General features: G+C 39.6%; 2 protein-coding genes across 5 annotated transcripts in view; both read left to right on the plus strand.

The window, feature by feature from the left end:
- Window positions 1-14,154, plus strand: part of rasa3 (RAS p21 protein activator 3) — a 38,053-nt gene extending 23,899 nt beyond the window's left edge. The window contains exons 6-25 of one of the 3 annotated variants that reach the window (XM_034879673.1): window positions 2,356-2,436; window positions 2,574-2,646; window positions 4,657-4,730; window positions 4,823-4,927; window positions 5,637-5,793; window positions 5,895-6,043; window positions 6,563-6,677; window positions 6,809-6,883; window positions 7,016-7,139; window positions 7,560-7,666; window positions 8,354-8,431; window positions 8,545-8,622; window positions 8,917-8,990; window positions 10,185-10,244; window positions 12,034-12,140; window positions 12,642-12,724; window positions 12,838-13,046; window positions 13,140-13,243; window positions 13,367-13,550; window positions 13,943-14,154. In XM_034879673.1, coding sequence (XP_034735564.1) covers window positions 2,356-2,436; window positions 2,574-2,646; window positions 4,657-4,730; window positions 4,823-4,927; window positions 5,637-5,793; window positions 5,895-6,043; window positions 6,563-6,677; window positions 6,809-6,883; window positions 7,016-7,139; window positions 7,560-7,666; window positions 8,354-8,431; window positions 8,545-8,622; window positions 8,917-8,990; window positions 10,185-10,244; window positions 12,034-12,140; window positions 12,642-12,724; window positions 12,838-13,046; window positions 13,140-13,243; window positions 13,367-13,550; window positions 13,943-14,018 — 2,113 coding nt within the window. In that variant the 3' untranslated portion in view covers window positions 14,019-14,154. The remainder of the gene's footprint in view (window positions 1-2,355; window positions 2,437-2,573; window positions 2,647-4,656; window positions 4,731-4,822; window positions 4,928-5,636; window positions 5,794-5,894; window positions 6,044-6,562; window positions 6,678-6,808; window positions 6,884-7,015; window positions 7,140-7,559; window positions 7,667-8,353; window positions 8,432-8,544; window positions 8,623-8,916; window positions 8,991-10,184; window positions 10,245-12,033; window positions 12,141-12,641; window positions 12,725-12,837; window positions 13,047-13,139; window positions 13,244-13,366; window positions 13,551-13,942) is intronic. The other 2 variants (XM_034879682.1, XM_034879691.1) reach the window with 2 other exon arrangements.
- Window positions 14,155-19,740: 5,586 nt separating this feature from the next.
- Window positions 19,741-27,682, plus strand: pros1 (protein S). 2 transcript variants are annotated; one of them, XM_034879705.1, is made up of 14 exons: window positions 19,741-20,001; window positions 20,600-20,757; window positions 21,211-21,235; window positions 21,332-21,412; window positions 21,532-21,654; window positions 21,835-21,960; window positions 23,076-23,204; window positions 23,407-23,647; window positions 23,858-24,044; window positions 24,246-24,410; window positions 24,548-24,720; window positions 25,286-25,415; window positions 25,539-25,767; window positions 26,967-27,682. In XM_034879705.1, the coding sequence occupies exons 1-14, from the start codon at window positions 19,923-19,925 to the stop codon at window positions 27,125-27,127; spliced, it is 2,007 nt and encodes a 668-aa protein (XP_034735596.1). In that variant the 5' UTR covers window positions 19,741-19,922; the 3' UTR covers window positions 27,128-27,682. The 2 variants fall into 2 exon arrangements, with proteins under 2 accessions (XP_034735596.1, XP_034735606.1); XM_034879715.1 differs by lacking the exons at window positions 25,539-25,767; window positions 26,967-27,682 and having other exon boundaries at window positions 25,282-25,415.
- Window positions 27,683-27,824: the final 142 nt, after the last annotated feature.

The raw sequence follows: 27,824 nt of genomic DNA on the forward strand, positions 1-27,824 counted from the left end.
AAACTCCCCAAGACCTTGACACAGACTAAGATTTTCCCTTGAGATGTTCCGTTTGGAGTAATATTTTCAGTGTTAGGTCTTTCATTTGATTGAGTATTTTTACAGTGTGGTTTGCAGTAATTTTTACTGAATTGATATATCTTAATACTTCCTTCACCCCTGGAAAATGCTGGCAGACAGAAATGTAGTCATACCATGGATGGCATCTGAGGACAAGAAACATATAACCAAACACAGTCTTTACTAGTGGAAAATATTTAAGTCCCTGTTCTGATTTAATTTAATATTTAATTTCACTTACTTGTAATCATTCACCCGTCTGTGAGACAGACTCATAATTACATCTGCTTTTTTTGTGTGTGGTTTTGACACTATGATGCAATTCATTTCCCTCTTATTTGAGTCAAATTGTTTTGACAAGTTACGTGGGCGCATTAACCCCAAATGAGTAATGCCGACTAAAACAAATAAGTCTACTTCACCACCACTGTCTGGCATGCCAGAGCTCACAGTGGTGATGAAAAAGAGTGAAAGGAGAGCGGGATGGATAGTAGGCCAAGCAGGGGTTATATAAACAAGCTTATTGGACAGGAAGCACTCTGGCATTAGTAATGCTTAACCCAGCCCTCTCCTTATTCCTTAGGAACCTGTCTGTGTGTGCGTGTGCGTGTGTGTCTCAGCAGGATGGTGCAAGCGGTGCTGTAGTTTAGGGCTGCGCTGCGATTTGCTGTTTAATTCATGTGGTGTGAGTAGTGGTGCATCACTGAAATACAAAGCAAGTGATTGGTCCCGCTGGGCGTCCTGTCCTGTTTGGATGGTAATCCCCTTACAGCATGATGTCATCAGAAAAATAGATAGATAGATAGATAGATAGATAGATAGATAGAAAGTCTTTTGTTAATCAGAGATGCTTAAGTGCTACTCTAGAACCACTTTTGAGGATTAAATCCTACCTGAGCTTTGTTTCTTTTATCTCCCTTTAACTCAGTCTGACCCCTGTGTTGTAGAGTCAGAAGCTATGATAGACATGGTCTCTTCTGATTTAAATTTTTTTCTTTCTCCGGCCTCTCTCAAATCGTCTTTGTGCTGTGTTCGTAGTTGCTTGATCACACAAGATTAAAAATTGGCACCAATCCTCACCAACAGCCTAAAAGGAATTACTCCCCTCTATCTCTTCATCTTGAGTCTGTTCGGTGTGTTCCGTGCCGTTGTCGGTCGGAGAAGCCATCGGCTTTCATTTCGGGCGATTTGACATGGGAAGGCGGGCAGTCGGACTCGATCTGATTGGTAAATTGCTAACTTGGAAATGACAAGCGGGATGAGCGTGACAAACGCCTCTCAAAATCTGACAAAAATCTTTTAAACTGACCTTTGTCGACCTGAAATGAAGAGAGCAACTACAAGGCCTATTTCTTGCTTAAAATGTTACCGGAAACACGTTTTGGTTAACTATTTTTGTAAAATACAGAATCGTATGCCGAACTAGTCGCCATTATTGTCGGTTTTGAAACTCCAGAGAAGCCAGACCCATTTGATGCGTCCTTACAGTCAGCTGCTGGTTTTCATTTTTTGGGCGACAATACAGATTAGCTCTGCATGCTATTGGATCAAATGGAGACATATCACGTCTAGCGCACGCACAACATGCGCTCAAGCATCGCTTCAGTGTGTTCCAAGGCACTTTTTTAAACAACTCGGGTGGCATTCAGTCCGACTGCCTTTTGAAAGGGGGCGGTTGATATGATGCTCTCTTTAGATATCATTGTGTCTCTTTCAGTCACTTAAATACTTATACAGATTATTAATTTAAGTGTATTACAAAGTATATTTTTAAGCATTTCCACAGATGATGTGGCTAATTGTAGATGCTTATTGTTTTTTAGCTCATTAGAGATGTGTTTACAAGTTACATTTGTTACTGCAGACATTTTGACATGTCATAGCAGGAAAAGCTGACCTGTAATTAATAAGATTGATCATGGCGGGGCGCCTGGGTGGCTCACCTAACATTTTGGAGATCTTTTTATCCTATTCTATTTTTTTGTGCTGCTGTTTTTTCCCCTTATAGAAAGCTAAGATTGCTCCTCTTAACTTAACATAGTATAACGCTAAACACCTAAGCATAATACTGTATAAGCACTTTGTGAAAATCTGTTGTCTCTATTAGATTTTTTCACCATGTAACCTTTAGTACCATCGTCCTTGACATTTGGGCGATAAGGTGAAGCAGTCAGAGTAGTGCATTGAATGAGATCACACAGGGTTAATGGTGCATTTAATTAACATAGTGTTTTACATGTGTGTGTGTGTAGAGCAATGTGCTTATTCATTAATGTTTTGTGTGTGTTTCTAAAGAGTGTTGGAGTGCCAAGGTCTTCCAATCGTCAACGGCCAGTGTGATCCTTACGCTGCTGTCTCCTTACTTGGACCTTCAAGGTCAGATCTCTCACACGATTAGACATGATTTCCCCAGTTACCAGTCACAACTTTGCTGTATGTATAATGTATAACTTTGTAAAAAAATATATATATATATATTCTTTTCTCTCCTTCTACTTCTCTGCCTCTCTCAGGTCGGAAGCTAAGAAGACAAAAGTGAAGAGGAAAACCAACAATCCACAGTTTGAGGAGGTTTTCTATTTTGAGGTAAATATTTCTGTGTGTGAGCTGTTAACAGTAATTTCTTTGTCATTGTAAAGATGTGTCTTCATGTTAGGCATCAGTCAAAACTAGAGATATAGTAAAGGTTTAAAAAAAAAAGTGCATGGCCAAACATATGGGGACAACTGAATAAAACAACCAAATGCAATTGTTGATTAATTTTGTGTACAGATCTCACACCCATGGCATACTTAGACTCCCTCTAAGTATTGTGGGTGTGCTCAGACTGGGCTATATTGAAATCTGTCTGACCATCATATAACTTTTGTTTGCACCTGGTTGGTTCGGTGAATCTTTAGCTTTTTCTTTTGTAAATTTAGGACATTTTATAAAATTGTGTAATTACAGCCCTGTTTCACCTACCGTCAAACAGAGCAGAGGTCCAATTAACCAGAATAGGTGGGAAACACCTGTGTGCAGGGTCCAAATATAGCAGCATCTTCTAGCCAAATGTGAAATATGTAAAATATGTAAAATATGCAAGTAGCTGGTAGTTGTGCCTCACTCACATGCCAAAAACAATGGCTGTCTATGGAGTGGCTGGTAAAACTTGAACGTTCACTAGCCATTTGGCTGGTGGACACAAAGACGTTAATTGTGGACCCTGCCAATGTGGCTGTACTGTACAGTGTATTTAATAACCACCCAACCGATCCTTACTCAGGTAGGCTGCGGCGTTTGAAAATTGACTCCCCACACTATTACACCACCACCTGCAGCCTGAACCGTTGATACAAAGCAGGATGGATCCATGCTTTCATGTAGTTTTTGCCAAACTCTGACCCGAGAGATGGTTGTTTGTGAATATCACAGTAGATCAGCAGTTTATGAAATATTCAAACCAACTCTCAACTTGTATGTCACCAACAATCATAACACATTTAAAGTTATTTAAATCACCTTTCTTCCCCATTCTCGTGCATGGTTTGAACCGTAGCACATTTTGACCATGTCTACATGCATTAAATGCATTGTGTCATGTGATTTGCGGATTAGATATTTGCATTATTGAGTAGTTGAACAGGTGTACCTTATAAAGTGGCCATACTAAGTTATCTATGTAAATAAAGTGGAAACATGAATGTTGAATTTGTTTTTCTTTGAATGTCTCTTTGAAAAACTAGTTCACCTGATTTTATATTCACAAGTTCATGTTTTTATATTCATGAATTATATTCATGAGTTCATATTTATAGATATTGTTTTCACGCACAAACCCCATTTTACACTTCTCCCATGAAACCTCGCTCACAAGCCGCTCAGCTTCGACAGTTTTTTGTCGCTCCTCCCTCTGGCCTCCCCGCTTTAGCACTAGAAGACAGCAGGACAAGAGTATGATTGATTCAGACAAACCACCAAACAATCTGGCCCATTGATTTCTATCCGACAAGACCGTCTCATTTATTCCCAACCAGCACATGAACAGGACTTATACCCTGTGGTGCTTTCCGCCTGCAGCCCCCCTCTGAGGCCCACGTCCACATGCAAACACAGGCCATCTATCATGTTTTTGCCATGTGGTTGTCCTTTTTTAATTGTTTTGAATTTCAATTCAATTCAATTTTCTTAATGATCCAAATTTACATGGACCCTGCCACACTCTAAACTCTAACTCCCATTTTGACCCAGATCTGCCAGATGAGCTTAGAGTTTGATATATAAAATATATATATTGATATGTAAAAATAAAACATATACATAAGTATAAAAAAATAGTGTGCAATTTCGAAAAACAATTTGGTTTTCTTGGCTTTCTACTAAAGCGTATGATTTTTTTTGCGATGTAATAGTGAAGCATCTGATGTCCCAATTATTAAAATGTTTGTAGACAAATTTTCTTTGAGTAATCAACTAATGGTTTGAGCTCTAGACTCAGTGTTGTGTTTCTTCTTTTACCAGCCTTTGCTTTCAATATGTAGATGACCCTGCAACTGGAGGAAAAACCGACTTCCACATGGTTTATGCTAAATGTTTATCAAATGTCTCCATTTCTAGGTGACGCGGCCGTTAAGCTACACAAAGCGGCATTTTGATGTTGAAGAAGAGGATGTTGACAAGCTGGCACTGAGGTGAGCTAGTAGATGTTTTAAGGGGCTTTGAAGTGAGTGTGTCAGTATCAGTGCTGCTGAACTTAAAGTTTCTCCCTGTGGTTTGCCTTCAGGGTGGATCTGTGGAACGCCAGCAACCTGAAGTTTGGCGATGAGTTCCTGGGAGGTGTGCGAGTTCCTCTGCGGGTGCTGGGTCAGGCTGGTGTCCACGACGCATGGTGAGAGGAATGGCATCGCCTTTCACACAGTCAATAATTTGGGGTTTATGATCATTTTTCCCACTGAACAAGGACTGCACTGTACCCTGCTGGAGATGAACGGGTTTGATTTCATTATCATTGTCAATTGACATTCTGAATATGTGTTGTCACCGCTACAGCAGAGCCATAGCAACAGGAATCAACATTGACAGCAGAGCTTTAAAGTTTTTATTTAACACATTTAACAATAGCCTTCACTAAGACGCATGTTTGTGGCCATACAAAGAATGTAATTCCAATTTTCTATCCCTTTTTAGCTCGGTTTTGGTCTACACCAACTTCTAAACTTTTTTTTTGGGGGGGGGGGGGAGGCATTTTAGGCCTTTATTTGACAGAACAGCTGAAGAAATTACAGGAGAAAGAGGGGTGAATGAGATGCAGTAAAGGGCCGCAGGAAGGAATCAAACTGCGTCAAGGAGTAAATGTCTATGTATGGGTGCCCGCTCTCCCAACTGAGTTATCTGGGCACCCAAAACCAAAAGCTGAAAGATGTTCTAAAGCTCTGTTGAGCTGTGGAGAAACGGCAGAGTCGTGTGATATTTCTCGATGGTTTCGTCGCTACTAGCAACACTATCCACATCACAGTCATTTTTAAAATGATTGTTCAATGTTTGTTGCCCTTTCATCATGGTCTGATCTAAGATCTGATCATATTTTTCTTACTCAGGTACTTTCTTCAGCCCAGGGAAAACGGAGGGAAGTCAGTTAAGGTAGAAGAGCTCGGCTCTCTGCGTCTGAACATCGTTTACACTGAGGACCACGTCTTCCCCTCCGAACACTACACTCCCCTCAGAGATCTACTGCTACACTCTGCTAATGTAGAGGTAAGTGTATATAAATGTGTCCAGCGGTATCTTGTGCTGTTAGCTCTCTACACATTGCTGTTTAAATGCTACATGTGTACTCCTTGCACTTCTCTGTACAGCCTGTGTCGGCGTCCACAGCTCACACTCTGGGGGAGGTGTGTCGAGAGAAACAAGAAGCCGCCATTCCCCTCGTGCGTCTGTTTCTTCACTACGGCAAGATTGTGCCTTTCATCAGCGCCATCGCTCACGCCGAAGTCAACCGCACACAGTGAGTGTCTTGTCGCCTCTTTTCCCTGACTACACAGCACAATTCAGTTAAGAAAGTTGTACCTGACAGTGCAGCTGTTGCATAAGTTCCTCTCCCATTTTGTGTACATTATACAGTATGAAGAGTATTTATCTCAGCAGAGAAAGATGCATCCGATGTTGGAGAGTTTCCATACTTAGAAAATAATTGTTGTATCTTTGGCAGATATACTGTATGCTTAAGCTATATCTATCTTAGCAGAAATAGGAGTACTTTCTTCAACACAAGCCAGCTGCATGTTGTATTTTTGATATTTGGAATGAATTTCAGTTTTAAATTAGGTATATTAAAGTGACTGTAGAAATTAGATCATCAGGTTGCATTCGAAAATGAACTAGCTTAGTATTTTGATATGACTGACGGTATGGGCAGTTGCAATATTGTAATCTATTAGGATATTAAATTACTCAAAAATCAAGGTGTTTATTAAACTGGAGCTTGGATTTGTATGCAAAAAACGCACCATGTCTCCCTGCGTAGAGATCCCAACACCATTTTCCGAGGAAACTCACTGACTTCCAAGTGCATTGACGAGACCATGAAACTGGCAGGAATGCACTATCTGCAAGTCACACTCAAACCCATCATAGACGAGGTAGGGGCATGGCACTGCAATACATCCATGGTTGTTTGTTTTTACTCTTTATATTTCATTTACGTCACAACTTTCTCTGTAGCACCTCTAAGAGTATTTTGCTAAATCAGTTATCAATCCTCTCGTCACAGATCTGCACAGAACACAAATCCTGTGAAATCGACCCAGTCAAGCTCAAAGAGTCTGAGAACTTGGATACGAACAGGGTGAGAAAATAAGTGTGTTGTTCGTGTGTGTGTGTGTGTGAGTGTGTGTGAGTGTGTGTGTGTGTGTGTGTGTGTGTGTGTGCGCGGGCTCAGGGTGTTATCTGACATATCTGCCCTGCCTCCCCTCTTCAGGAAAACCTTCGTCAGTATGTGGACCGTATCTTCAATGTTATCACCACCTCTGGTGTTCGTTGCCCCACCGTCATGTGCGATATCTTCTTCTCTTTGAGAGAGTCCGCTGCCACGCGTTTCCAAGGTAACTCACCTCCTGAATGACTTAGAAGTAACATGGGAAATAAGAAGACAAGCTGCTATTAAGGAACAGGAAATAGACAATAAAGAACTGGATGTGCGAGATGTCCAAGGACACTTTCTTTGTACCCTGCTATCTGTGTCAACCCTGAGAACACTTAAGGCCTCCCACACACTTATTATGGTCTTTATGTGGAGAATAGAGTATGCACACCCTGTGTCACATACTGTGCTGCCTCCTGTTGGCTGTCACAGGGCACAGCAGTCACATAAGTAACAAGCTGTTATGATGAAACATATATAATTATAGTCATTAGCTAAAATGACTAAGTGTCTATATAATTTGGACATTGAACAAATCTGCTTCTGTATATGGAATGTAATTCAAGCAATTTTTCTTCATTTTTTGCTATCTGCTCTATAGTTGACCAAGATGTCCGATACACAGCAGTGAGCAGTTTCATTTTCCTGCGTTTCTTCGCTCCAGCCATCCTCTCCCCAAACTTGTTCCATCTAAGGCCGCACCATCCAGTGAGTCTGATTTTTAAAACAAATATACAGTCGACAAACATTTGAATGGTATATTTGCTGAAATTAGATGTATTTTTGTTTAAATTTTTTTCCCTTGAATGATATATTTTTATGTAGGCAATCCAGGGAATATCAAACTGATTCTGGATTGTGAAATTAGACATCTCAGTTTTTTACATCTTAATAAATTGTGTTTGTTTGTGCATTCAGTGGAATTTCTATCAATCCACCGTTGATTTATTCATTTTAAGAGTGGCTTTTATCTATTTTTAAAAAATGAAGTATACACTGTATATATTATACAGACCCATATATCCTTCCGAAAATAAGTGCTGCTGAAAATATTTAGCAAACAGTTTAACAATCTTGTTCATAACCAACCTTGGAAACAGTTGCTTTCAAAAATATTTCATGACTTTCCTCAGCAGAGTTAGTTTTGCTGGAATTATGTAGTTAATTTTATTTTTAGATAATCGTTTTATGTTCAAATTTCCACATCAAGAACTTCTCATGCAGGTTTAAAAGCTGAAGTTTTTGAAGAAAGTTGAAGAGTTCTCTACTTTGGAAACAATAACGTTTTGTGTATATATGTTTATATTTGTATTTCATATTGCTAATAGCTACAGTGCTTTTATGGTGATAAGTGATTTCTCAAGATTTGATTTCATGTCTTTTTTGTGTCCCTAGGATCCTGCCACCTCTCGAACCCTCACCCTCATCTCCAAGACTATCCAGACCCTGGGAAGTCTCGCCAAGTCTAAATCTGTAGGTTTCTCCCATTAAAGTGTATTTTTCTATTTTCATTCCTGTAACTGAACTAAGACTTCCTTTCATCTTCTTCTCTCTGTCACTCTTTCTTTCCATGTTTTCCTTTCAAGGCCAATTTCAAAGAGTCTTACATGGCTGCATTTTACGACTACTTCAATGAGCAGAAATATGCGGACGCTGTGAAGAATGTGAGTATTCCGATTGTTTTATGGTAACATGCAAAAAAAATCTCTGCCAGTTTGCAGAAAAACAATCAGATATTCTCTTTGACTTGTATGTCAGATGACGATAAACTCAGAGAAAGGTGTAATGAAATAGTGGAGACATTTAAAATGGACTGAAGAAGTGGAGTGGATAGAGGCATATCCAAGCATGGTTTTCATGGTTGGAAAGAATGTAGTTACTTGAATGTCGTGTGAGATGGAACAAATGTGACCTCCATAATAAATATGAAAAATGAAATCCTTTACTTACCTTCACAGTTCCTGGATTTGATCTCCACCTCTGGCAAATGGGATCAGAAGAGTATTGAAACACCAATCATGCTGAAAGAGGGGTAAGGAGCCAACTTATTTTAAAACTGATTTTTATGGAAAGAAACACTATCAAAGAGTCTATAAAAAGCTCTCTCGATACCACTGCTAAGAAGTCCTACATGTGTGATATTAGATTAATGTAGATAATGTATGTAACAGTAATTTGAGGTTTTGTAATCGTATGTACTGTGGATGTTACCATAACTCATCACCTTTTCACTGCCAATTGAGCAGCTTCAATGTTTCTCTTTTTACGACCTCATTAAGGTTGTATTGGCACTTGTTTCTAGTTTTTGACAGTTGACATTTGGGCACAACTGTTCAGAAATAACTTAAAGGAATAGTTCCACATTTTGGCAGAGAAGATTGATACCACACACATGTCTGTATGGTAAATGTTAAGCTAAGGTGAGCAGCCAGTTAGCATAGCTAGAAGAAGGGGGAAGAGTTACCCTGGCTCTGTGCAGGCAGGGTAACTAATTAAACGCTGGATCTATTGTTTGTTTAATTCGTACAAAAGCCGAGGTGTTAAAACAGTTAGTCTCCGTTTTACAAGGAAGTATTTCTTGACTGGCCTGAAGCCAGTAACTTATTGGATTTTCCACCAGTTGCCTGGCAACTGCTCAGGAGCAGGAACCCATTTAACCATAAAGGGGCATATTTTTGCTTTTGAAGTTTAGTTCAGTTTCAGAATGAAATAATCAAAGAAGATGTAACATGTTTTAGTGAGCTTTAGAGGTGCTGGCAGCTGGACTGTTGTGATCGTTGGCCACACTAGCTGTTTCTGGTCGTTATTCTAGTTTAAAAAAAAACACCCAGCTGATGGCTGTAGCTTCATATGTATCATACACTGACACAGATACATAGTGATATCAATCTCCTCATCCAACTCGGCCAGAAAGAGAATGTGTGTATTTCCAAAATTGTCAAACCAGTCCTTTATGTTGTCAATAAAGTGGAGCTGGATTTTACCCTTAACTTTTTACTTACTTTACACACCCTCATGGTGTGATTAATTTCCAAAGTGACCCCTTACAGTAAAAGATATACCTGCAGCTGTAAACTGAGCCCTCTCTAACAACAAATGGGCTGTTGATTTGATGACATTTCTAATGAGGCTGTGAAGCAAAGGAGAGTTTCCGGTTGGCAGTAGTTGTGCCAGCACATCGCTCAACAACATCCCCACCCTCTTTTGTTTCTGCTACCGGGCGTAGGAGTGTAAAACTCACTATAAAGAGGGTTGATGGGAAGGGGTCAAAAGGCACCAAGGGCAGGTAAGAGCTCTCTGTATAAAGGCTTTGCCCTTGTGACCCCCTGTGTATGCACTGTAACCCCCCCACCAAATCAAGCTGGCCATTTTCTCTCCCACCAACGTCCTGTACTACTGTACATGCTGCTGCACCTTACTTTATATCTGTTACACGGTCTGGCACTGTGTGATGGAGTGTACTCCTTCTGCAATCGCACGGCAGTAGGTCAGTGCGTACAGTGGCTGTTATGGTATACAGTAAGGTGTTTACCTTTAGGGTTGTAAACCCTCACTAGTGCTGATAGCCCTTCTCGATCCTCTCCATGCCAGACATGGTTAGTGTGACAGTGACAGCAGGAGTTAGCATCCTGACCGTTTATCCCCTTTTTCCAGAGTATGACAATATCACTACCCGCACATTCTTGGCTCAGTAGTGTGAAAAGAGTGCACAGCTTCCTGGTGTAGAGTAGTAGCTTTGGTGTTTATAATAATAATATTACATGAATGCTTTAGCCCTCAAACCATAAAAAAAGAGACATCCTGGTGTTTACTTCCCTTAAAGGACCATACCAGTGGTTTTGCCTATTAAAAACAAATAGTGAATACATCACATGCTTGTCAGACATTTTCCAATGCATGCCATCATTTGTTAAATTGATTTCAAGTTCCAGGCCCCTTACTAGTTTAATTTATTTAATTAGATTGTGAGAAGGAATTCACAAATATTGTAAACTCCATTGAGATAGAAAATCCATCACAGTGGATTTATGCATGTATTTATTGATCTATTGGTTAATAGGTTGCGAGTTAAGTAAACAAGTTTGAACATTGTTAAAAGTGTAATGTAATTTTCTTGTAGGGCTGCAATTAAAAATTATTTATATTATCAGGAAAACATTGGAACATTCAATGAGTCTATTGTGAAATCTTCAAAAAGATTCTTTGGTTCAACCAACTATGCAAAAACCAAAGAGATGTAGTTTATAGTGATATAAAACACAGAAAAGCAACAAATTGTAAAAGCAGTAAACTGATATTTCTTGGCATTTTTGCTTTAAAATGATTATTAATTGATTCAAATAGTTTGACAATTACATTTTTGTTGAATATCTAAATGATTAATCAACTTGGATTAGCTCTAATTTCGTGCATGGTTAAATAAAGCTCAGAGGGTCGGAGCATCCTTCAATACACCAACAAAATACTCCATACCACTTGACATGCAAATATAACCTTGACGTAAAAATAAACATGACATGAAATGTTCAGTGTGATGTATTACCTATCTCAAGTTTCAAGTCTCTGCATGACGATTTCCATAATCTTCTGAAAGAAAATGGAAACCATTAAAAAGAAATCAGTGTGAAATCTTGTGTTGTGATTTGGCAAAAACTCCGTTGTGATTTATACACAATTTGTCTGTAATGGGCTAAAATATGCAAACACACTATAACCTTTGATCTGCTGACCCATCTTATTTCTGACTCATAGGCTGCCAAATCTGACTGTCATGCTTTACTTATGTTTCTTACATGTACAGCAGCCATGAATACAAGGAACTGCAAGCATGTAAACGGAATGATAAATGTAGACTAGTGACTGCAAAGGATTCCTTTAAGTAGAATGGAATGGATGTTTTTTTTTTTTTTACCAATTGTTTTATGCAAAGTAATTCATTTATACTTAGGTACTGCACTATTTTAGCACTTAATTAAGGGATGCATTGTGCCAGATACATTCAAATGCAGTGATATATTTTAATATTTCTGAGATCAGTTTTTTTAGTGGCATTTCTCTCCCCCTCCGTCCCTCAGATTTATGATAAAGAGGGCACAAGGGAGAAACCGGTTTGGAATGAAGAACTTCAAGAAGAGATGGTTTCGCCTCACCAATCACGAGTTTACCTACCACAAAACAAAAGGTGCGGTCAAAGGTTCTAAGAGCCTCCTTACAGTTTGCATTGTTGCCTTGTTTGTTTATGTCGTTGTGTGTGTTTGTGTTAGAAATCAGCAGGAGGGAGAGAATCTGCTGAATATACGTTTAGTCTGAACACAATGTGCAATCAACACATATGGTGAAGGTTAAGTTACTGAGCAGGCAAAACATTTATGCTGCATTCTAACAGAACGGGCCAAAACATAGAGACAAGTTATTTCTAAATCCCATACTACATAACAGGCTTTTCAAAAGTGACAAAATAAAGTATTCTTACATAGTCACTATGCAGACTAAAAAACGTTTTTTATGTTGCTGTTGATGCGGACTGTTGTCCCACGATGCGATGCACAATGAAATGTCAGACTAACGTTGCAATTTAATTTACTGAATTTACTAAATGTAATTAATTATCATTTTACACATTCCTCTATCCTTAACTTTCTATGTCATTTCTCGTGTCTGATATGTTTCCTTCTACATCCAGGGGAGGGTGCGCTGTGCAGCATTCCCATAGAGAACATTCTGGCTGTAGAGAGGCTAGAGGAGGAGTCTTTCAAGATGAAAAATGTAAGGACCCCACACAGCCATCAAATCTGTGGAGCTTTGCACGTTTGGCCCAAATAGCTCCTACAAGTATTTAGATTCTCTCCTCACTTACTGTTCCTTCTTCCCTCCTCCAGATGTTCCAGGTCATTCAGCCGGAGCGTGCGCTCTACATCCAGGCCAACAACTGCGTCGAGGCGCGCGACTGGATTGACATCCTGACCAAAGTCAGCCAGTGCAACCGCAAACGCCTTAGCACTTACCATCCTTCAGCCTACCTCAACGGCCACTGGCTCTGCTGCAAGCTCTCAGCAGACACGGCCCCCGGGTGTACACCCTGCACTGGGTACGTAAAGTTGTCAGAAATCCCTCGAACATCAGATTTCCTTTTTTTTTCAGGTTTCCACTCTCTTACCCTCCTGTTTGCATCTGTTTTCAGCAGTCTCCCAGCAAACATCCAGCTGGATGTAGACGGAGACAGAGAGACAGAGAGGATCTATTCCCTGTTCAGCACATACATGACCAAACTGATCAAGATGCAAGGTCAGACGCTGAAACAAGTGTTTGTGAGCACACACCTGCATGATTACACCCATCCCGTGTTTATTTTCACATTGTCCCTTTTGTTCCGTCGCTCACTCCTCTGCCTGCTGTGTTCCCTTGTAGAGGCTTGTGGCAGTAAGTCTGTGTACGACGGGCCCGAACAGGAGGAGTACTCCAGCTTTGTCATCGACGACCCCCAGGAGACCTACAAAACCCTGAAACTGATTGTTTCAGCTGTGCAGACCTTGGAGCAGCAGCACACCAAGTACAAACGTGACAAGTTCAAGAAGACAAAGATAGGCAGCCAGTATGTGGTTTGTTGTTTATTCATGCTTGTAGTTGTTTTGTTATAAACTACAGTTATTTTGTTTAAAATGCAATGGAGGCTTAGACCTGTGGGGAAAATCTTAAGTGTAAAATCTAGTTCAATACAGAGTAACTCTCCCTTTGGACCAGCAGGTGGTGCAGCCATACGTTCCACAATTGCCTGTTATTAATTTAACATGTACAGAGTATGATGGAAATTGAATGTATCCCTTTTAACTTAATATTGGCATCATAATTTTTGCCTCCGGCTCTGTTCAGCACCTGATGATCTTGCCAGAAAATGTTGTTATTTATGTTCTATTTTTAGCCCCAAAAAGCACTCTGTAACCTCCTGCCAACAACTAAACACCCTGTTTCTTTTTGTTTCCTCAGGGAGCATCCAATTGGAGACAAGAGTTTTCAGTGCTACGTCCGCCAGCAGTCTGAGTGCTCCACCTACTCCATCTAGCCCTGTGTACAGTTTCTATGATGCCCAGAACCAGCCGGAATATTTCCTTTACTGCAAAGAAAATCCATCTAAAAAATCCTCAGTATCTAGCGTTCAGTTTTAAATCATTATTTTTTTTCCCTTAAAACAAGATTTTTGAAAAGTCATGAAGGATTTATTTCCAATGCAATGTATCCATTCTTCAAGGAGAACGTTTCACGACTTTTCAAGAAGCTAGTGAAGCTGTTTCAGAAATGAGTGTCACCTGAATAAGGTGGTAAGAGTTTTAAGAGTCAGTACCAGACTGAATGAGTTGTGTAGATGGAATTTTTCTTTGCAGTGTCTCAAGATTCATCACTCCAAATTTGGAGAAGTGACCTCAGATCAGAACAGTTGTGGAGGAAAAGAGGGGTACAAATGAAGAGATAATCATACCATATATCTATGTGGGTCTGTGATGTGTGATGGGAGAAACAAACATACGTTTTAAACAAACATACATTTTCACTGGACAGTTTTGACAGTGACCAACACGCACTTTAATCGCCTCTAAATCTATGGATGAACAAGCCTTGCAGCACACTTTCAAAAAGCTTATTTTATTTGTTTGATTTGTATTTGGTTATTTTAATTGTTGAAATGTTCCATTGTATTTCACTTCAGAAGGTGGGAGGGCTGTCATTTTTCTCCTCTGTTTTCACTTATGTTTTTTTTATTTTTTTTTTTATTCATCTTTTGTCCCCAACCTCCTCAGGAAGGCTGTGAAGGTCAAGGGCACACAAGAAGTGATTGTTGGGACCAAGCACAGTCGAGAGCAGCTTGATGTCATCAATGTTAGCTATCAATTTTATCCCTCATTTTGTTATTAATCCTTATCATCAACATGCTATCACATGTATAGGTTCAAGTTTTCTCATTTCATTTGAAGCCTTGTTCTGTTGTTGTTGGAGATCATGCTCCTGTGCAACCAGTACCTGGGTTGAAGGAATAGCTTTTTTGGAGAGTTCTGACACTGAGTCAGACAACCCCATTGATGCCTTTTTTCTGTCATCGGTTTCAAGTTGCAGCTCCTCTAAAGTAAGATAAAACACACTGGATGGCTATTAAGTTAAACGCCATCTTGATCTCCATTGATGGACAAAGAATAGTATATAATGTCCAACTGCAGAACCAGTTTCTGTTGATATCATGGCCAGATTAACCCACGAGGGGCTCAGGGCGAAACTGCATGCTGTGGGCCCCTGTTGATTCCCACAATCATGAATTGTGAATCTGTGCATAAGCACAAATATCACAATATCCTCTCAGAGGCCACTTTATTAGGTACACCGGTACAATCTATTGCAAATCAGCTCTGTCATAAATTCAGCCTTTACAAACTTTATAGTGTTTCTTTTTTGGTGACATTGTCGGAAATTGATTTAAAAAAATGTATATAGTTCAAAGTTAAAGGTGGTGTTGTTCTGTACTACATATCATTGAGAGGTGTTTCTATTATTTTTAGTCTGTATTTACACACAGTTCATGAGTTGGGCAGAATAAACACCTCTGAATATAATGCAGTTCAGAACAACTGCATCTCTAACTGTGAACTCAACAATAAACATATAACTAAATAATGCCTCTATGACAGTGTCAAACAACCTGATCATTATAGACATCATTAAATTAGACTTTATGTATTGGCTTGCATTAGACTGTACATGCATGCATAACAAAGTGACCACTGAGTGTGTATAGTATGAAGTGTGCACAAAGGATTAATAAACACATTTTGTTATTAACGAAATTACAACAAACTACATGCTGAGCCTAGAGCTTTTGGGCTCCTGTAGGTCTGGGGCCCTGAGCACCATTTTGCCAAGTTGGTTGTCCAACCTTGGTGAGCATGCACACACATCCATATCGGAAAAGTGTAATTGATTCAGTTGCAGGATCATATGAATGGAAAGCTGTGTTTTGCTGCTTTTAAGAGGTCCTGCTATTTGTTCCCGACATCCAGTCATTGAGCCTCAGCTTTGATAAGATGATAATTTAACACACCCTCAAACTGCAGGCAGACATATTAAAGGCATATGTATGTTTCACACTGTGTAAGTAGAAAAGGTTGTTAAAGCCAAACTATCCCTTCAACTGTCAAAGCAGAAAATACATGTTAGCACAGCTCATTAACACGGAGAGTTTTTAGTTTCTAATTAACTGATATACTAACATTTTACCAGTCTTGTCTGAACATATGATTGTGAATTGGATAGTTACTAGTGAGTTAGCTTTTTTTTTTACTTTGGAAAAGTTGCGCCCTGTAGTTTTAAACCTATTTATATGCATTCCTCTGAGACACTGCCTGCTGTGAATCCTACCGGTAAGCACCCCACAATCTGTTAAAGGTACAGGATGTATTGTTATTGTTTTATTTTGTTCTACACTTTCTAAAGACAACCAATCTCATTGGCTTTCAAATTCATTAGCACTCCCTCGTGCCAAAACCATTACATTTGAAGAATAGTTGCAGTCACAGCGACGGTAGCCTCCACAGTCACTTCTATGCGACTATGACTACAAACCTTGACAAATTTTGTATTTTCAAAATCAAAGTACCTGGTTATGTAGCCTCATGGGTGTTCCCGTGATCACAGGATGCCAGTCATCGTTTTTATAAAATTCTCTTTTTAAAAAGCAAACAAAAAAAGTCATTGTTTTGTTATGTTTTTTTTATATACATCAAAACCTATACTGTTTTAAAAACAGACCAGCAATTATTCCAATGACATCTTTTTCGTTATTGAATGTGTTGAGAACTTTTCTTATGGTTCATAAATATGAACCATAAGAAAAGTTCTCAACAGTTTGACTCTGTTTTCTATTGTCTTGTCATACAGAAATCTTGCTGTGTACCTGAATGGAATGACTGTGGTGTGTGTGTTTTGTGCGTAAGTGCGTGTTTGTGAGTGTGCATTTGTCAGTACATGTGCATGAGTGACTGATGTAATGAGTTGTTTTGCCAATTGAATTACCCCAGTGTTACAAGTCAGGAAAGGCAGAGTCCCACACAAAATCACTGCCTGTAATTATACTAAAGTCTGTAGTAGGAGTGTGGTAACACTGTTACTGTACTCTGGCCTAATATGGTGTAATCTCCTCTTTCCACTTGTATAGAACCACTGTTCCATGTCAAGGAACCTTTGCCAATATATTGTCCCTACTTATTTTATGTACTGTATGTATCACAGTAATAACATTGATGAAACATTAAGAGAGCAGCGCTGCTGTAACCTCTGAACTTTGGTGAGTTTTTGTTTCCACAAGTCACTAACTCTCCTCAGGTTTATGAAACTCAGCAATGCGTGTGTTTTTTTTGCCAAGAGCTAGGAGACTCGGACTGAAGTAAAAACCGCCAAATCGCTCTGTCTCTCATCCCTAACTTGGTAATTCATATTTAGTTCCCAGAAACATCGGCTGAGTTGGTAGGGTAATGCCATTTACAGTAACGGCAACTCCTCCACCCCAAAGCCCACAAACGGGATTAGCCTATGCAATTATGTCGTTTCAGCAATAATAGTAACCACCCCTCAATAAGCCCATCAAATTATTGTAAATTATCAATGCACATCTGCTGACGTTTTGCAGTGAAATTCCTCCTTGGTTAAACACATACTACTATAAGGGAGAACAGTGTATTTTACAAATATTTTTTCAAAGTATTCAAATAAGCTTGTAACATGTGTACATAAAACAGTTGAATGGATGGTAAAAATGTGATGTGTTTTTCCCCTCGAATAACTAAATGAAACCAATATTAATGCAAATGTGGTGTATTTGTCGTTGTGTAAAACGGTGCCGTCTGCCTCCTACTGTACAGACACACATCAAGTGCTTCATTTTGTTTCAATTAGTAAAGATGTTTTGTAAAATCATGTGTTTAGCTGTGTCGCAGAAACATTTATGTTTTCTTTGGGTCCAAGTTTCATCTTTTTATGAGTCAAATTATTCCGAACTTTTTCACAGCATACATGACATGACATACCAGGAAAAGCACTGGTCTAATTAATAACATAAGTGAATATGCACATTCCTGGTAGGGCTTAATCTGACAAATGGAACAGAACCAACTATTGTTATATTTTTCCCCTGTGCTTTTATTTCCGGGAAAAGTCTAACATCTATAATCAATTTCTGACAAATGCCTTCTAAACGATGTCAAGCTGTTTACCACTGTGGTCTACTGGCTTTTTCATAATTTCAAATTGATGTCATGTCGAATCAAATCCTTGTCCAAGTTTGTCTTGCACGTATTGCATGTATGCCAGTCTGTGTAAATGCTGAAGAAAGACCCCCATTATCCTAGTATTTCAATGGAACATCAGATGTCAAGAAACTTTAATCAGTTTGCACCATAGTGCATTCATTTTTAGAATATTAATTGCAGACTCCTCACAACACAACATGGCATACTGGATTCAAATTGCAATATCATTCAAGCAACCATAATATAAAGCCATGTTTTTGTGCCAAAACAATATTTTTGGTATTATTAACGATTATGTGATTCACTGTACATCATAATAGTGAACCCACTGAGAATCAACATGTAGCCTGTACAGCACCTTCTTTTGTCTTATTGTAGAGATACTGTATTGCATTGTTCAGAAAAGTAAACATAGCACGCAGTGCATAAATACTTAAAAAGGCTTATTAATATAAGAATATCATAAATTATTTGTTATTATATTTTGTACTATATATCTGAATATGGAACGTAACTTATTTATTCATTAATGTGTAGGTTACATCGCTTTAATGTTGCAACTGGTAAAGGTGGGGCTTGTTTGATATACGTTATATACTGCTTGGTAGATTAACCTTTAATAATACATCATCATAGCAGTTGATTTATATTTTGTATTAATAATCTGAATTCTGAGGTAGCTAGTTCCCATATATAGAGTCAATGCTAGTTACTAAAGCAGTCGAAGAAATGTAGTGGAGTAAAAAGTAAAATATTCCTTTGAAATGTAGGGTGGTTGTAGTATAAAGCAGCAGAAACGTAGGCCTACCACAAAACTGTAGTTCAATCTGTGGTATGCACTTTATTTTAAGCGTGAGTGTGCAAAAAAAACATAACCATATTTCAGAATGGTGTAATTCAAGTGGTCTGAGAGAAAACTAGACTTCTGCACCTCCACTTGTTTTCAGGTTCTCAGCAGCGCCGTTGTTTTCAGAAAATCTAGCCCTCGGACTTTGGCCAATCACAGCACATTTCAGGGAGAGAGCGCGCGCCTTCCTATTGGCTTTTCTGCGCATGGATTGCCCGGGTGACAAAGAGGGGAGAGGGGCGCTGCGGGAAGAGGTCTCACTCTAATTCAAATGCTGTTTTTTTTTTTTTGCACTCTACCCACTGCAGCTTTAGGCCTACAGTACTTGAGTAATAAGACTTAATTATCTACCACTGCTAGTAAATATAAATTTGTCAAATAAATGTAGTGTAATCATGGCGGTTGGCTCTACGCCGGGCCTGTAGTTTGCTGTGTGACTTTTCCATTTCTTTCCTCAGTAGTTAAGAAAGTAGCTAGCTAGCTAGCTAGTGTTATAAGCTATAATAGCCTTTTGGATGCTAGCTACTAAACACCTTGCTTGACTAAAATAATACAAAAAAATAACCAGAAAGCATAAATAACACTTGCTCATAGACCATTTTCTCTGTCTTATTTTTTCACCCGGGAGCCACTCAACGCAACATGCTTTGCGTGTGTGTGTGTGTGTGTGGGCAGCGCTCCCTAGCTGCCGACGCTCAGACCCCAACTGGCAGCCTCCTCCACTTCCCCGTCTCTACGAAAACACTTTCGGGAAGAATAACGTTTTTCTGTTCTCAGCAGCCAGTCTTTAATCAGAGCCAAACCGTGGCCTAGCAGGAAAAACGGCTCGACTATGTGGAGTAAGAAACAGGCACTAGGGGAATCCTTGGCTTGTCTCGTATTTCTCGTGACGCTCGTCAATGCTCATCGATGTAAGTATGCAAGTGTTTGGTTTTTTGAACCCTACGTAGTAAAGTATTTCACGGAATAGCGACAGTTTGTTTAGTGTCAGTGCCTCGGACTGAAAGCAGCTTTCAGCCTGGATGTGACAAGTTGGGAACGGTTTTAGGACTTTGATAACTTTCTAAGCAAACAGTAAAAAAAAATTTAAAAAAAAGTGTAAGGGGTTGTGACTCTACACCGCGAAACAATGCTTGGAGAATATGAGCTGCGCTTGTTAGTGGTTTCTGGGAAATAACGGTTTCGCAACGAACTTTTTTTTTCTTCTTTTCAAGCCAATTCACAGAAGAATAATTTGGTTGTCCACACTTGGTCTGTGCATGCAGACACCGGCCATCTGTCATGAGAACTGGAATTCCTGCTGGGATCAGTCATGTGTTATTATAATTTAGTTCCATATGCTTGGTTGTATTAATCACACATGTGAATGTATCACTGCACAGTAAATAGGCTTCAGTTCTGGTTGTTGTGATAGCTAACCTGCAAACACTGATAATGAAAAGATAGCTTCACATATTTAAGTGTGTGTGTGTGTGTGTGTGTCTCTATCTGCCTGTCTTTGTCTATCAGTCCTGAGCCATAACACAGCCTCCCAGTTCCTGAGCAGGCACAAGAGAGCCAACTCTCTATTTGAGGAGAGCAAGAAGGGCAACCTGGAGAGGGAGTGCATCGAGGAGCTGTGCAACAAGGAGGAGGCCAGGGAGATCTTTGAGAACCATCCAGAGACTGTAAGATAAGCGCAGCTGCCCCTGATCTTACTGGTTATGTCCCGAGGGCAAAGTAGCCTGGTTCCAGAGTTCCCTGGAAGGGGATGAGAAAGAAGAACAAGTGAAATATCAGAGATGGGTTAAACCGTGAAAGTGAAAGAAAATGCAAGTGATAGATCAGACTATGGCTGCAACTAACGTTTCTTTTCCTTATTGGTGAATTTGCTGATTATTTGTTTGAATATTTTGGTCAACCCATCAGACGCTAAAACTTTGAAATGTTTAACTTCCTTTCAGTATAATTAAAAAAAAAAAAAAACATGCAAATTTGCATATTGCATGCAGATTTATGTTAAATTATGAACGTTTCGAACAAAGCATTTATCCAGAGAACAGCTACCTGTAATTTCCTTTCTTTGTCTTCCTTTCCTTAAATGTGAAACCCTTGGTCAATCTCTTGCCTGTCTTTTCCAGGAATACTTCTACCCCAAATATGTTGGTAAGTTTGCAGAATTGATTGTGTTTATTATGTTCTAACAATGGTTTTGTTTTGCCTTTAGTAGTCTGTTCTAAAAAAGAAAACTCTTTGTTGCAGCTTGTCTGGGTTCACATCGGGTCGGCATCAACAACCAGAACTCGGGTGCTATCCCCTCAGACCTTCGCACCTGCGTGAGAGGTGAGGGGCTTTTTACTGTAGTAGAAAATAGGCTAACAAAGGTCATTCCACACAAATGGTTTCATTACCATCCTGTTTGTGTGTGTGTGTGTGTGTGTGTGTCCATAACTGTTTGTCAGAGATCAGCGACCAGTGCACACCACCTCCATGCTACAAGGAGGGTTCAAAGAGCTGTGTGGATGGACAGGCCTCCTTCACCTGTGAGTGTAAACCCGGCTGGAAGGGGCCCCGCTGTGAGGAAGGTGAGTTCTGATAAAACTTTTGGGATTTTAAATATTTTGGTTGAGCTTTTTAAATATGCATATATCTGCTTATTGTCAGTATTTTGTACTTGATGGACTAGACTTGATGTATTTAACTTTTTTTGAAATGATTTAACTGGATGCTGATAAATGTTGTTGTGTGATGTGTTGACTGGGCAGACATCGATGAGTGTTCGGATCCTGAATTTCCAGCGGGATGTAACCAAAAATGTTACAACTTACCCGGTAGTTTCTACTGCATGTGTGAAGACGGCTACTTCCTCAATGACAAAGTCAACTGCGTGGGTAAGACATTTATTTTAGTTGCAATTTATGACAATAATGTTGTCAATCATTTAAAGTTTATTCATTTAAATTACACCAAAGGCAAGTCTCATGAACTGAGTGTGTGTGTGTGTGTGTGCGTGTGTGTTTGTCCTATATTAATGGTTATACATGAAGATATCCAGCTGTTTTACTGTCATTAAAGAGGGACATATAGCGCTACTAAGCAGCTGAGCAAGAAAACATGTTGTGATGGGGTTTATTATTCCTTTTATACCGCCTTTTTATTTGATCATATTGATGGTGGAACCCTCACACTTCATAACAAATACTCTGTTGTCCAGCTGTTGTCCTCAAGGACTTGAACCATTTGTTATTTCTAAATCTGACTGACCTGAGGTGACCTCTTATGTAACAGAATGTGAACAGCTTTAACATCTGAAAAGATGTTCCATCCTTTTTGCTGTAAACAGATCAGACTCACATCTTTAAGCTGTTAGAACTTGCTTGTTGTAGATGCTTGTTGTCTCATTTCATTCATTTCTATCTGTCCTTCTTCCGTGTGGGCAGGTCACACAGTGTTTATCTTTGAGTTTGTTAAGGCTTGTTGAGTACAAAGTCTCGACAAATATGGACTGAGTTTGGTAAATTAGCTTGGGTTTTTTTTTTTTGAAGGGCTGTGGAGATTTAGGAGACATTACATGAACGCCAAGTGATTGATGGTGTTATTTTAAAAAGCATTGTTGCAGGCAAACACTGTTTTAACTAGTTTTTATTGGAACATTCAAGTTAGCTGCAATAAATAATTATTTTCAATTAATCTGTCAAATAATTTAAAAATAAAATTATTAATTTCTTCATCAACAAAATTTCAGAAAACATTTAAAAATGACACTCACATTTTTCCTAAGCCCCACGTTTTGTAAACAGAACTGCAGCAACTGTTTGCAGATAAAAATGCAATTATAAGAGGTTTCAGTTATTGTCATTTCTTTAATATTTATTATTTTCACCAATGTACCAAAATTACAACAACTCCATATAGTTTATTTGCATTTTTTTTTTTTTATCAGGACTCAGTTCATTTTACAAATTCTCACAATACCATTTTCCCATTGTCACTGCTTATTCTTCAGATATAGATGAATGCCTGATGTACCCCAGTCTGTGTGAAAAACCGGCCAAATGTGTCAACACGCCAGGCATGTATGAGTGCCGATGTCCCCTGGGTTTCAAATATAACTTCACTTCCAAGTCCTGCAATGGTGAGACTTCAATTTGTTCTTCCTGTCTTACAAAGAGTGATATAGTTAAACTGGCAAGTCAAATCTGAGTTAATGAACCTTTTTTTGTTGTTATGTTTGGCTCCCACTGATAGTACACATTTTGTAATCACACACTTTGAATAAAAAGCTCCCATAGACATTGAACCAAAGACCTGTACATTTCTCTCTTCCTGTCTTTTAGATATAGATGAGTGTGAGTTGCGCGTCTGCGACGGGACTTGTATAAACACGGTGGGCAGCTACGCGTGTCACTGTGATGGTCGTCAGGGTCTCCATTTGGCGGAGGATGAGCGGTACTGTGAAAGAATCCCTGTTTGTGTGGAGCTGTATGACCACAGACACAATGAGATGCTTTACCTGGGGGAGCAGTTTGCAGGCCTTCCTGTCATCTATCTGCGCTTCCGTCTGCCGGAGAACACAAAGTGAGGGTCTATCACAAACGCACACACACAAATGTTGTGTACTTATTTTCCTAAAGGATTGTAATAATACTGTAATCTCCCAATGTCTGGAAATGCCTGGAAATGTGATTGGGCTAAATGACTGGTATAATGCAATTACATTTGCACATAATTACAGTTTACAGATTACTGTGTAAACTCATATTTCCGTCTTTCCCTTTCTGCTGTTAGGTTTGCAGCAGAGTTTGACTTCCGAACATTTGACCCTGAGGGAGTTGTGCTGTACGCAGAGTCCTCGCAGGACTCGTGGTTCATGTTGGGGCTAAGAGGCGGACAGATTGAAATCCAGTTCAAAAACGAGCACACATCCAAGGTCACCACCGGGGGTAAAGCCATCAATGATGGACAGTGGCATGTGGTAAGAAAGAGTTGTAGGCCAGTATGTCCCTACGCATACTGAACATGTTCCACTATGGTTAACATAGTGGTAGCTCAAGTGCTAATCGATAAACTGAATTAATGGAAAGTGTGTGTTGTGTGTAACTATAGGCTCTGGTGCTAAACTGTGTTGAGTCACAGTACAGTGAGAAAGAGTTATGATGATATGTGAAACATGCAGATCTCTGTGGATGAACTGGAGAGCAGCATCAGTGTGAAGATCAGCAAGGAAGCTGTGATGAGCATCAACAGCCCTGACAGTCTCTTTACTTCAGTTAACGGCAAACTAGAAACCAAGGTCTACATCGCTGGTCTGCCCAACCGCACTGACAACCTCATCAAACCTGTAAGGAGGTCGTCTGAAAGCACACCACATCTAATCGAATCACCTTTAGAACATAGCAAAATGAATATATCTGAATTTACATTGGGCCAGCTCCAAGCCAGTCTTGTAATATGTGTGTGTATCCATGGATTCATTAGATCAACCCTCGACTTGACGGCTGCATCCGGGGCTGGAACCTGATGAATCAGGGAGCATCTGGGGTAAAGGAGGTCATCCACGAGAAGAGGAGTAAACATTGCTTTGTGCATGTGGAACGAGGGTCTTTCTTCACTGGTGCAGGACTGGCAAAGTTCGACATTGACTACAGTGAGTAAATGAAGTTATCCTTTATTAATCCCTATGGGGAAGTTTGGCATCTGCATTCAATCCATCCTAAACATGTTGGAGCTTTGAGTAGCCACACCACAGTGGTTTTGAGCATGGTGCCTTTAAGGGCAGCAACAGGAGTGTTATCAAGCATGTGTGGTTTAGGGGGACTGGGAGGAAAGAGAAGCACCTGGAGGAGGAAACACAAATCGAATATACAATTTCACACAGAAAGAAGTAGGTTGGTTTCGAACAAAGACCTGTCTTATGTAGTCATATAGACCAGCACAGCTGCTCAGTATACATACTTGTGTACTGTCTAGTTGTTTCTACTGTAGCTGTTATACTTGTATGTTACATATATTCACTATCATGACAGAACTTCTCAGGGTTTTAGGAACACAGACTTTCTCAAAAGACCATGTGATTTTAAAGATTTAAAGATTTTTTGCAAGAGTTGAGTAAAACTAGGAACGTGATGATCACATGAGACGAAATGTTCCTAAATGTCCAACCTGCTGTAAGAAATGTGTTTGTGTTTTCCTATTTGTACGTGTGTAACTAGATAATTCTGGGAGCTGGAATGTGGATGTAAAGATGAACATACGTCCGTCCAGCAGCACAGGTGTACTCTTTGCTCTTGTCCACAACAACACAGTCCCCCTGTCAGTCGCTGTGGTAACGCAGGGAGAAGATGCTGTGAGTTCATTCATAATTTTGTTGGAAATAAGCACATATGTATTATTATGCATGTTGGCACACATATACAAGCAAAAACACCCATTGTTAAAATTTGCCATGTTATTGACCTCCATGTTCTAGAACCTGCAAGTGTTCTTGGACGGTGTCTCCGTGGCAACACTGGACTCACTGATGTTGTGTTACCCTGACCGGCTGACTGTGCAGCTGAATGTGTCTACCAAAGAAATCCAAATCTCAGCCAATACCTCCACTGTTACCTACATGAAGTCTGATGCCCTGTGGGAGGCACTGAAGCACCTCAACAGCACCATGCAGAACCCCATCAGTACATACATTGGTGGGATACCAGGTTAGTTTTAGTAGTAGGTAAAAGTATAAAAGTAACTATGAGCATGATTTACTAGCTATATAGTATCTATTAAAGGGCTGATGTGGATTCCTGGCTATAATAACTTACTGTATAAATGCCAACCAGTCCTCATCTATTTCTAAGAAACTTCTTTCAGGGATGTCAATGTCCTTATTAAAGAAGTCCAAAGCAAAGCTAAATGGAATAGCTTCTTGATTTTAACATCGGAACATAACTGTTGGCAACTCTTGCTAGCGGGTATAATTAGGCATAGTGGTGCTTTGAGCTAAATGCTAATGTCAGCATGCTGTCATTGTCACAGTAGTCTCTATCCTAAGCGTTCCACTTCCGGGATTGCGCCAGTGCTGTAGGAAATTCCACCGGATGCATGCATTTTCCATTTCCTTCCGCTTTCTTTGTGTTGGAATTTTAAATTCTATGGAATTATGAGGACTATTGTTAACTGTTTAGTAAATTGAGACAGCTAGCTAGACTAGCTGTCCAATCTGAGTTTTCTCATGCACAACTGTTTTGCAGCGGCTCTGTGTGGAGTTTAGCACCGCCCCATGACGATTCTGATTGATTTAAAGAAATTTCAATAAACCAGAGCATGTTTTTCTCAAACATTTACATTTTTGACCAGATGATGGCGCTCAAGTAATTACAATTCATCCTGAGAGGGACATGTTGAGCCATTTCACTCAAACCCAAATGCCAACCTCATGGTGGAGCTAGAGGAAAGCCAGAGGATCACCAAAATCATTAGGGACGTTTCCTTGGAACCATGAATGTCTGTACAAGATGTCGTGGCAAGCCATCCAATAGATATTTCAGCCTGGACCAAAGTGAAGGACCGACAGACAGACCGATATTGTAATCCTCTGAAGCCTTGGCTTAAAACGTCATTAGTTACCTCTCCTTCCTCTGAACAAACAATTTTCTTTCTTCAGATTTGTTGTTAAATAAATGACTAAATTAATGAAATCAGCAAAGTCAGTCTAACCTGGGGTTTACTGGAATCTTTTATTTACACCTCTTTTTTACCTGTTAATGTAATAAAAAAATTACAAAAAATACTACTAGTATATATATTTAAATTGTTTAGCATGTTGTGACCTTGGTAGTAAAAAGAGCTATATTCACCACCATCTCTCGTCATTGTCATTCTCACTGGCTGTCCCATTCTCGCTCTCTTGCAGATGACGTCCCGTTACCTGCCACCCCTGTGACGGCTTTTTACCACGGCTGCATGGACATCACTATCAACGGCCAAAAGCTGGACTTTGACATGGCTCTCAGCAAACATAACAGTATTAAGTCCCATTCCTGTCCTCCTGTGTCTGCCCCTGAGACACCTTGACGCACCGTACCCGCCTAGAAAGTGACCTTAATTAACATCGCAGTAAAAGCCTTCACATTAGGCAGCATCCCACAGCGGCCACTTCTTGGGATATTTTGGAAAGAGAGATATATAAGAGAAGAGGTGATAGGAGGGAGGAAGGGGGCGAGAAAGAAGTGACAAATATAGGAGACAGAGGTAAACAGTTATAGATTTAAAAATATGTTGTGGCAACATTCACTGATGGGTTAATTCTAAGCTTTGTCTTATGCTTTTTATCCATACAGTATAATTGTTCCAGTTCTAAAAGCATTTTGTTGAGTTATTTTTTTAAATGTTTTTTAGTGAGCCACAACGAAAGCCAGCTTGCCAATGAGCTAGTTGGAAGCTGGATGACGTAGTTGTAGCAGTTTGTTGCAATGAATTAAATGCTTTCCAAGAAATGGAAAAGAGTTTAATGTTTGAGTAAGAAAAGAGCTGAGCTCTGTGGCACCCGTACCATGTGTTGAGCCAGAGATGGTTATGTTTGTGTAGAAAAATAAACAAATAGTCACTGTTGACCAGGCTTTGAGACCACGTGCATCTTTTTCTCTGTTGTTGAATCATTGTACCCTCTCTTACTTCCCTTTAATTCTGGTCTCATGGAGGCAAACGTCTGGAGACAACTAGAAATTGTGGTTGTTGGTTGTGGTAGTGAAAACCACAGAGGGGAAAGCTG

Source organism: Etheostoma cragini, chromosome 1 (genome assembly GCF_013103735.1).
Source record: "Etheostoma cragini isolate CJK2018 chromosome 1, CSU_Ecrag_1.0, whole genome shotgun sequence".
Taxonomy (NCBI): Eukaryota; Metazoa; Chordata; class Actinopteri; order Perciformes; family Percidae; genus Etheostoma; species Etheostoma cragini.